Raw genomic sequence first — 10,704 nt, 5'->3', positions numbered from 1 at the left:
TGCGCACTTACAATATCGTCCTTACAATTTCATCATTTGATGAATTTCAATATTAACTTTTGCTTTTATTTTCCATTTATCTCAAATTGTAAATCACTTTCTTTTTAAAATAATAACTTATTTACTAACTTATTAATATTCTCTATTTAATACACATTAAAAAAATTAAAATTCATTAATTTTAAAAATAATTTAATACCAAAAGTTATTTAATTTTAAATGAAATAATAAAAATGAAAAGTATATTAAAAAATTATTAAATAAAATTTATTGCTTTAATTATATTAATTTTATTCTCTTAAATTATGTGAAAATAAAAGTAAACCAATCATTGTGAACGAAGGGGTATTATTTTATAAATATTTGAAGTTACTCAAAAAAAAAAACACTCAAAATTAAATTGTATTTACAGAATTCAAAAAAATTATCAATAATTTGAAAGTGGGAAGTAGGAAATCACACATCAGGCATATCTGCCATTTCTCATTTGAATGAGAAGATCAAATGAAGCATAAAATTACAGAAATCTGCATTGGCTGTTCCACATCTCTCTGAGATCATCCAGATATGAACACCACTGGCTATGCAGCAGCAGCCAAGAAATCACAAATTCACAATCTCAATCTCCTTGAAGAATTTACACACTTTACCTCTGCTGTTTTGAGATTTTTTCGAACAAAAAATTCATATGGATGGTTTGTACAAGAAGCTATTGCTGTCATGTATGAATGTAGCCACCAATCTTCATATGAGGGAATAAAGTTTAATTATTAGTTTGGTTTGCTAAGTATTGAAATGGATCTACCCAGCATTTGTCGTCCTTTACAGCGTTTTTCCATCTATCCCGGAAGATCTGCATTTCAAAGTAGGACTGTCTTCTTACCTGTATAAATATCATTACTCCATAACTAGTTCTTAAACCAATGGATCCATGTCAATTCATTTGAGGAAAAATAAGCATATTGTTGAGAGTATAAATAAGCAGGGAAAAACAACAAAAAGAACATAATTTTGCAGTTTGTGCAATGCGTAATGAAAAAAAGAACATGGCTTGCGAGCATAGAAAATAATCAACCGAGCGTACCTCTACTCTGTTATCAACTACATGGGACTCCGATGGCTCCTGCAGTACCAAAGATTATTATTATTATTATTATTATTATTTTTTATTCAGAAGACTGTAGCAAGCTCAGATTATTTATAGAAATATATTAGGTTGAGCAGCTTACAGCAAAATGCTTTTCTTGAGAAAGATGAACTTGCGAACCAGAATGAGAATTAGACTGCACAAAAAAGCAGAAACTTATATAAATATTGAGATAGACTAAACATTTAGCATTGCTAGTGCAAGCTGTCTTGCTTAATTGAACTAACACATGTTTGGTAATGGAAAGTGATGGATGAAAATACAATAGAATGATGAAAGAAACATATTCCATTAAGGACTTGCCTCAGTTCCATTGAAGACACCAAGAGTTAAAAGACCCAGATGAACAATGTACTCAGAATCAACTACGCCAACATTTTTTGTTCGATCACCCTATAAAATAGTAGAACTATCACATTTATAGCCCATGGAATCACATGGAAATTCATAGGATTTGGAAAGTTACCTGTGCACAATAACCAAGCTGGAAATCCAGGCCCCAGGCATGGATCAAGTCATTCTGTACAAGTGAAAGATCCTTAGCCAGTGAGTATTACGAAGACAGACATGATGTAGAGATGACAGTGCAAATATATTCTACTGACCAACCAAGTAAGGTGGTGTATTTTGATTCATTAGCGATTCTATATCCTAACTAACAAAAGGGAATGGATTTTAGCAACTGAATCTAAACTAAAATATAACTAAAGTCAGAATGAATACCACCCGCTCTACCAAGTTTCATTCAATGTGATTAGCAATATACCTAATCATCATGTCACAGAACGATTTCAAGTATCAGTAGTCACCCACTGCTATAAATTTGGTCAAGTTTTTTAACTATAGATTGCTGAGTATGATTTTATCAAAAGCTAGTACCACCCCTCACATTCCAATGTGAAAAAGACTTGAGACAGAAACTATACCTGGATCATATACCATACACATCGCCAAGCAGCCTTTGAGAAGACAGGTGCCATCATTTCCACCCAACTGCATTAACAAAATTTAGTTTCAGGGTGGAAGCAATATACTTGGTCCCAAGCCCGGGTAAAGGAGGAGGGTTGCGGTAGGTGACAACCAGCGTAAAAATTTCGTCACACCCTATGATATGGATTCAAATGATATAAACGTTGGGGCGTCCTCTACTAACGACGCGCTACATCGGAGCCCGGGTGTAGTGATAAATATGCAAGGGTGTAGGGCGTTCACCGAAAGCGACGCGCCATGCCGGCGCCCGGGTGTGGTGTTAAGTGAGCAAGGGTTCCCACATCATGGACGGGTGTGGGTAAAGAAGTTAGTCCATAGGACAGATAGTAGAACAAATAGTGGAACAGAACACAAGATAGATATAGAAAACAATAGAAGATATCATAGAAGGAGACCAATTAGGAAGGAGCAGGATAGGAGGAGGATCAGGGTTGGTACTTGGAATGTTGGATCACTTACAGGAAAATTAATGGAGCTTGTGGATACCTTGGAAAGGAGAAGGGTGAATATTGCTTGCATTCAGGAGACTAAATGGGTAGGAGAGAAAAGTAAGGAAGTGGGTAATTCAGGGTACAAACTGTGGTTTACCGGAAAGGAGAGAAATAAGAACGGAGTGGGTATAATCATAGACAGAACATTGAAAGACGCAGTAGTAGCTGTGAAAAGAGTAGGAGATAGAATTATACTAGTAAAGCTAGTACTAGAAGGAGAAACAATAAATATAGTTAGTGCTTATGCCCCACAAATAGGACTAGACAGTGAGAGTAAACAAAGGTTTTGGGAAGATATGGATGATTTAATGCAAAGCATACCGAATGAAGAGAATGTTTTCATTGGTGGAGATTTGAATGGACATGTAGGAAGTGATAGGCAAGGTTATGAGAATGTTCATGGAGGTTTTGGTTTTGGCAGTCGAAACGAGGAGGGAAAAAGCATCCTGGATTTTGCTATGGCATACGACCTAATACTAGCAAATACCTACTTTATAAAAAGAGAGTCACATTTAGTGACTTTCAAAAGTGGGCAACATAGAAGCCAAATCGACTTCCTCTTAACCAGGAAGACAAATAGAGCTCTATGTAAGGATTGCAAGGTCATTCCAGGAGAGGCTTTAACAAGTCAACATAGGTTGGTGGTCTTGGATGTCAAGTTTAGGAACAATTCAAGTAAGGTTAGAAGAAATAGTGTAGCTCGAACAAAGTGGTGGGAGTTCAAAGGAGTAAAGCAAGTGAAGTTCAAAAATGAGCTTCTCGAGTCTGAAGTATGGAAGCTAGATATGGAGGCCAATGATATGTGGATACAGATGGCATCAAAGATTAGAGAAGTAGCTAGAAAAGTACTTGGAGAGTCTAAAGGACATGGACCACCCTCAAAAGAGAGATGGTGGTGGAATGAGGAAGTACAAAAGGTAGTGAAGAGAAAAAGGGAATGGTATAAGAAATTACCTAAATGTGATAATAATGAGGCATATGAACAGTACAAGATAGCAAAGAAAGAGGCAAAAAAGGCAGTTAGTCAAGCAAGAGCACATGCCTTTGAAAAGTTATATGAGAAACTTGGAACTAAAGAAGGGGAGAAAGATATTTATAGATTAGCAAGGAGTAGAGAAAGGAAATGTCAAGATCTCAATCAAGTTAGGTGCATTAAGGATAAAGAAGGAAAAGTGTTGGTGAAAGATGAGGACATTAAAGAAAGATGGAGAAATTATTTTAATGATCTCTTTAATAATAGTCAAAATGGTAATAGCGTGAATATAGATTATAGAACAATAGAAAAGAATGTAAATTATACTAGAAGGATTCGATCTTTAGAAGTAAAGGAAGCACTTAAGAGAATGAAAGTGGGTAAAGACTGTGGACCCGATGAAATACCAATTGAAGTGTGGAAGTATTTGGGAGATATGGGAGTGGCATGGTTAACTAAATTATTTAATAAGATTCTAAACTCAAAGAAAATGCCTGATGAATGGAGGAAGAGTATTTTAGTACCTATTTTTAAAAATAAGGGAGACATACAGAGTTGCTCAAACTATAGGGAATTAAACTCATGAGCCATACTATGAAGTTGTGGGAGAGAGTTGTGGAGCATCGACTACGTCATGATACTTCTATCTCTCTCAATCAATTTGGTTTCATGCCCGGTCGTTCAACTATGGAAGCGATCTTTCTCATTAGAAGCTTGATGGAGAAATATAGAGATGTGAAGAAAGATCTACACATGGTTTTTATTGATTTGGAGAAGGCTTATGATAGTGTTCCAAGAGAGATCTTATGGAATGTGTTAGAACAAAAGAGGGTATCTATTAGGTACATACAAGTATTGAAAGATATGTATGAAGGAGCAACTACTATTGTGCGCACAGTGGGAGGGGACACAAGAGATTTTCCGATCTCAATTGGATTACACCAAGGATCAGCCATAAGCCCTTACCTTTACATTAGTTTTAGATGAACTGACGAAACATATACAAGAGAGTATTCCTTGGTGCATGATGTTTGCGGATGATATTGTTCTGATAGATGAGACACGAGAAGGAGTCAATAGGAAGCTAGAACTTTGGAGAAGTACTCTAGAGTCAAAGGGTTTTAAGTTAAGTAGAACGAAGACAGAATACATGCATTGCAAGTTCAGTGAAGGCCAAACTGGTGATAGGGAAGGAGTTAGTTTGAATGGGGTGGTACTGTCCCAAAGTAATCACTTTAAATATCTAGGCTCAGTCCTTCAAGTAGATGGGGGATGTGAGGAGGATGTTAGTCATAGGATTAAAGCCGGATGGTTGAAGTGGAGACGTGCCACGGGAGTTTTATGTGATCGTAAGATTCCCAATAAATTAAAAGGAAAATTTTATCGTATATCCATATGACTGTCTATGTTATATGGTAGTGAGTGTTGGGCACTGAAAGAGTCGTATGCATCTAAGATAAGAGTTGCAGAGATGAGAATGTTAAGGTGGATGAGTGGCCATACTAGACTAGATAAAGTCCGTAATGAGAGTATCAGAGAAAAGGTAGGAGTGGTGCCAATTGAAGATAAGTTGAGAGAAGGGAGATTGAGGTGGTTTGGTCATGTGAAGCGTAGACATACGGAGGCTCCAGTTAGACAAGTAGAGCACATTAGGTTAGAGGATAGAAAGAAAAAAAGGGGTAGACCTAAATTAACTTGGAGGAGAGTAGTACAATATGACTTAGAAGCATTACACATTTCTGAGGATTTAACCCAAAATCGTTCAGAGTGGAAAAAGCGAATCCATATAGCCGACCCCAAATTTTTGGGATAAAGGCTTAGTTGAGTTGAGTTGAGTTGTGGAAGCAATATACTTATTTACAGTTCATTAAAAAACCTTCTCTTTTCCAACAAGTAGATAGGAAAATAATATGATATAAATTTAATAATCAAAGTGACAAGTAATGAGAGTTGGTCATCATTTACCCTATGCAAGGAGGAGAAGTGCTGTTGTGATAACACCTTCCGCTGCCTTTAAATTTATACATCCTTCTGTTAAAAGGTAACCACTAGTCAAACTCACATTCTATACCCAAAACCAAGATTGTTCGTTATTCAGAATAAGAGAATCTATAAGCTGTGCATAATCCTTACCTCTATTGAGAAGGAAATCCAAATTAGATGTTGAATTAAATTCTCAACAGAAAATAACAAATTTCAGTAGACGCACCCAAGTTTAGCAAACTAATCCACCAAATTGGACAAACAGATAACAGCAAAAACTAGTTACAATAAAACAGAACAAGGTGTAGTGAAGGTTCCTTTTTTTCTATTATTATTTTTTGTTAAATTCTTGAAAGCATGAGGGTCCTAGATGTTAACAACTAAATTTTTAACCTAAAAAAGTTCAAGCAAATGAAAAGGCCCCAAATAGTTTAATCACAATGGTCATATCCCCTTCAATTTATAAAATTCAATTGTAATATTCTTCATCTACAGCAAAAAATATTGATAGCAAATCGTGTGATCTCTCCCCAGTTTGTAGAAAGATATGCCACCATTTCAGTTAGTCCAAACACTAATTTACACTGACCTGTGCACCCTTGATTTTGGTTGACGTGCAGTAATTGGATGAGACACTGCTGACTTGGCAGGATCAAGAGCTGGCTGTGATATTTCAAGTCTCTCATCCTTAACAATTGACAGATATCTGAAAAGGAATTATTATATTCAATGCATTGTTAAAAGTTTTCATTAAAAAAAAATTTTGAGAACAGAAAAACCACTCATAATTTGAGTTGGAAAGATAAACCAAGCTTCTAATATGCTGTAATTAACATGTTAAAACTCTGATCTTAGAAACTAGTTACCGAGAGAGTGTTACAGTAGTTATCGACATTGAAATTCAGTATGACCATTGGAATGTAAAACATTCATACCGTCTTGGATTAAAATTCTCAACTCCAAGGTCTTCATCCCAAAGAAATATGTAGTCGTACTCAGCAACTATGTCTGGATGCAGAAATCGTTTTGCAAACCACCTATACAACCAAGTAATGGTCAAGCTTGTATAAACCATGAGAAAAACATTTGTGCACAGGCACGAGAGGTACAGAACAGATCCTTGCACAGATATGCATGCCTTCATCTGTGCCCCTTGAGTACATACAAACACAAACGCGCTGTATATGAACATTACCAATGCAAAAATATATGGGAATCATTTTGGTTGATTAACCTTACCATTTTGTTTGATTCACTGCAGACACATGGATGGCATGATCACTCCATGGCAAATCCCTCCATTTATCCACAACACCATCATAATGAAAAAGCATCACAACAAAATCACTCAAAGGAAACTGCAAGAAGGCAATAAATTTCAGATATAAATATGGTGAGAAAATTTTAAACCAAATGGTGAGGATTGACAACTACCTTCTTAACAGTTTGGTCCACTACTTCTTTTTGCTTAATTCCAACCGCAAGTGCTAATAAGCTCATTGAAGGCTTTGGCTCATTCTGACACCCAAACAAAACAATATAAGGAATAGAGAGAGAATTTTCATAAAAATAGCGCATGAAACCGTGCATGTATCACTGCTTCTTCCCAGCAGAACACTAGTTAATCTAAGACTTACATCCCCTTCAAGCTTCTCAGATCTTAATGCCTATTTACTTCAATTCATATGAATGTACAGCACCATCTCCAGTCTTAAAATACAATGACACCCTAAATTCCAAACCAGACTATTATAATTATGCTTTCAGTCATGGATAAATCAAATTAGAGTTTTAGACTCCATTTGTTTAAGGGAAAACAACTTTTCAGTAAAACATATTTCCTCACAAAATATCACTTGTTGAGGTTAATGACATGATACAACTAGCGCATCTGTGTATGATGCAACCCAACAGTAGATACCAGTATTTTGCCAGCCAGGGTTCACATTGCAGGACAAAATGCATGATCCTTCAGTAATATGAACCCAATAACAATTGCTATAAATCTTGAAATGATCATATACATTTGAAAGATTATCTCATGCACTTCAAGTTCATTCCATCACAGATTATGTATTGTGATGATGACTGCACTCACATCTTTCACAGAATTGTTCCATAAAGGCCGCATTTTAAAGTCTGATGTTTTTCTAACAATTCCTTGGGGCAATGCCTCACTTCCAGAAGACCTGCAAAGATCCTAAGCAAAAGAAAATGTAAATTAACGAGATATCTAAATGACTTTATGTAACGCTTCACAATGTACTTTTCATTTTAAACTTGTGAATGGCGCAAACCTGGCATTTATTGGATGTTGTGCTCTGCATTTTCTCAATGACTTGCCATCTTCTTAATCTCTGCATAGATGATTTTCAACATAAAATAATGTCTAGAATAGCTTGTTGCCCTAAAACTAGACTAAACCCAATCAATAATATCTGTAATACTTGCTACAACAAAAACAAAGGTCTATGTCTTGGGGAAAAAATAATATGACAAATTCAAGAATAAAACCAGCAATGAAATTTTCTTTTATTTAGTGATATATCACATATGACCTCTATGCCAGTATTGAATACATCAAGATCCTCTCATATGAATGAGAAATTATCATGTCAACCCAAAAGATTTAAATACATTGAAAAAACAACATCTATACCATTCACTTCTGCAAAAGTGAATTTCAAAAAGAAGGGATAGAAAAGAGATATATACTTCTTTATATTCACTTCCAAAGGATGAACAACCAATGAAGTAAGCACTACAGATCAAAGAAGCTGCAAAGAAGAGAGTCCAAAGGTATGATCTGCTCTTAGGATCTGATTGTGCAGAACCCTGAGAAGGCAATGGTACATGGAAGCATGAGAAATTATAATAACATGTTATTGTGGAATGGGCACAAGGAAAACAGCAGCAATGGCAAAAATATGTAACCATAAGAAATTAGGTGCAGTCTGAATATCTCATGGAATGCTAGAAATTAATCAATTTGTTCAGATAAGGAAAACTTAGAAAAGAAAAAAAAAATAAATAAATAAATATATATATATATATATATATTGCTGAATTGTCAAGACACTACAAAAGAACTGATTGTTAACGCAGAAAGCATTCATCCAAAAAAATAAGCTCTACTGAAAATCCATATAAATCAATCCACAATTCAAAAGATAAATCATTTCTAGAACTGCTATCAATTCAAATCTGTGTGCTACCTCCAATTCAGCCAAAAGAATGCAAACTTTGGGATTTGAATTCCCTTATAAACTGAAAATTCAAGCAACAGGGTAGAACCCATAGACCATAATTTTAGAATTACAACCATGGTCATTATAGTAATTGAAAAAACAACTGCAATAAAAAAAAATGAACTAGAAAATAATTTAATTTCCACCAAAATCTGAAATTGCTCTCAAGTTTGGTTCCGGTAAGAAGTTCAAAAGATTGGAACCATAAACACATAAATCTTATAGATTATGAAAATTCAGTACACATTCATTTACAAAATGGAAAACCAATATGCAACCTTAACTACACAAATTTAACGAAATTCACGCACCCCCATGAAGAAGCAGAAACAAAGGGAGGAAAAGAATTTGAAAATAGCAACCTCTCTGGTTTCTGTTCACTCCGGTGGCCTGGTGAAGACAAAAGACTCAACTTTTGGAGTATAGAAAACAAAAACAAACAGTAAACCAGTAAAAGATTCAACTTGTTTTTGCTTACTTTGTTCATTTTTTTTCTCTGTTTTCTTAGCAACCAAACAGAATATGATAGAAGTAATGAATCAATCTCAAAAAATGCATCCTTCTATTTCCCCTAATTATGATAAGGCTGAACCAAAATAGCCAACACTAATCATATGCAGAAGAAGAAAAGAACAGAGCAGCATCTAATGAAGTTCACAAACATTGAAGCACAATCATTTGAAAAGGCAAAAGAATTTTTTTTTTTTTAAAAAACCACCAACAAAACATAAACATAAAAGAGAGAAGCACACAGAGACAGCTTACACAGTGGAGAAACTTCATATTGAATGAAGAAAGGAAAGAAGCAGAAGAAGCATCAACAACAAACAGAAACCCAAAAAAAAGGAAGAAAGCCCAAAAGGGAGAGGAAAGGGACACTTTTGGAGTTAACTTATCAACTTGAAAAAATATCAACTTGAAAAAAAAAGTGTAAAACGGAACGCTTCTGTGTTTAGATAAAGCAAAGAATCCCACAAGAGAAAGTTGATGAGAGAAAGCCAAGCTGCAAAGGCAGGCAATGTCTACACAGAATCTGAAACCTCCCTAAGGTGGATAAAACGGTGACGTTAACTGAAAGCAAGGGCGAAACAACAAAACCCAAAAGCTTTTTTTTTTTTAAACAAAATAAAAAAAGCCCACCATTAGCATACAAACAGAAGGAAATAAGACATAGAGATAGAGATGGAGAGAGAGAAAATAGAACCCACCATTAGAATCAGTTCATTTACAGCACTTTCAGAATCTGAATTGGTCTCTGTTCTTTTTTTTTAATATTTTTTTATTTTGTTTTCTGGGACTTGTATGTAGTCTTCAACCAGTTAAAGATTGAACTTTGAACCTTGAAGCGACACATAATGCCAAAGAGTAGAGGCTGATGCTCGGGAGAACACGGGGGTGGTGGGAAAGTGGGAACCTCTGATTATGTTACTCGCGCGCGTAGGATTTTACATTATACTCTCTGCACATTTATCCTACGTGGCTATTCAAGTTATTTAATTAACCATTTCCACTTATAAGTATTCAGAGCCTATTTAATTTAACAGCCAGATGTATCGCTAGTTGAGTTATTACTATTAACGGTTAAACGAATAATAATTAATTTATATTAAATATTTAATAAAATTATATTTAATTATTATTAATAATATGTAAATTAATTAATAAAGATATATATATATTATATAATTTATTTTATTATTAAAATAAATATTAAATTATAAATTTATTAATTTAATAACTTATATTATTTATTATATTATTAAAATAAATATATGATCATTAATTTAATATATTGTATCATTTATTTTATTATTAAAATAAATATATAATTATTAATTTATTATATTATATTATTTATTTTATTATTAAATA

At 34.4% G+C, this 10,704-nt stretch overlaps 1 protein-coding gene across 8 annotated transcripts; it reads right to left on the bottom strand.

Moving 5' to 3' along the window:
* Positions 1-414: 414 nt before the first annotated feature.
* Positions 415-10,215, bottom strand: LOC110650723 (uncharacterized). Of its 8 annotated transcripts, none has more exons than XM_058151173.1 (16): positions 10,041-10,215; positions 9,144-9,222; positions 8,300-8,419; positions 7,882-7,941; positions 7,683-7,784; positions 7,019-7,102; positions 6,824-6,942; positions 6,520-6,621; positions 6,174-6,290; positions 5,567-5,632; positions 2,074-2,140; positions 1,614-1,667; positions 1,451-1,540; positions 1,230-1,283; positions 1,085-1,123; positions 415-883 (listed from the first exon to the last, which is right to left on the bottom strand). In XM_058151173.1, exons 2-16 carry the CDS (start codon positions 9,147-9,149, stop codon positions 764-766), a joined length of 1,200 nt encoding a protein of 399 aa, XP_058007156.1. In that variant the 5' UTR covers positions 9,150-9,222; positions 10,041-10,215; the 3' UTR covers positions 415-763. The 8 variants fall into 8 exon arrangements, with proteins under 8 accessions (XP_058007156.1, XP_058007157.1, XP_058007158.1 ...); XM_058151174.1 differs by lacking the exon at positions 10,041-10,215 and adding an exon at positions 9,598-9,981; XM_058151175.1 differs by lacking the exon at positions 10,041-10,215 and adding an exon at positions 9,311-9,522.
* Between the last annotated feature and the right edge of the window lie 489 nt (positions 10,216-10,704).

The sequence above is a fragment of the Hevea brasiliensis genome, chromosome 8 (genome assembly GCF_030052815.1).
Source record: "Hevea brasiliensis isolate MT/VB/25A 57/8 chromosome 8, ASM3005281v1, whole genome shotgun sequence".
Lineage (NCBI taxonomy): Eukaryota > Viridiplantae > Streptophyta > Magnoliopsida > Malpighiales > Euphorbiaceae > Hevea > Hevea brasiliensis.
This window is presented reverse-complemented; position numbering and strand designations above follow the sequence as displayed.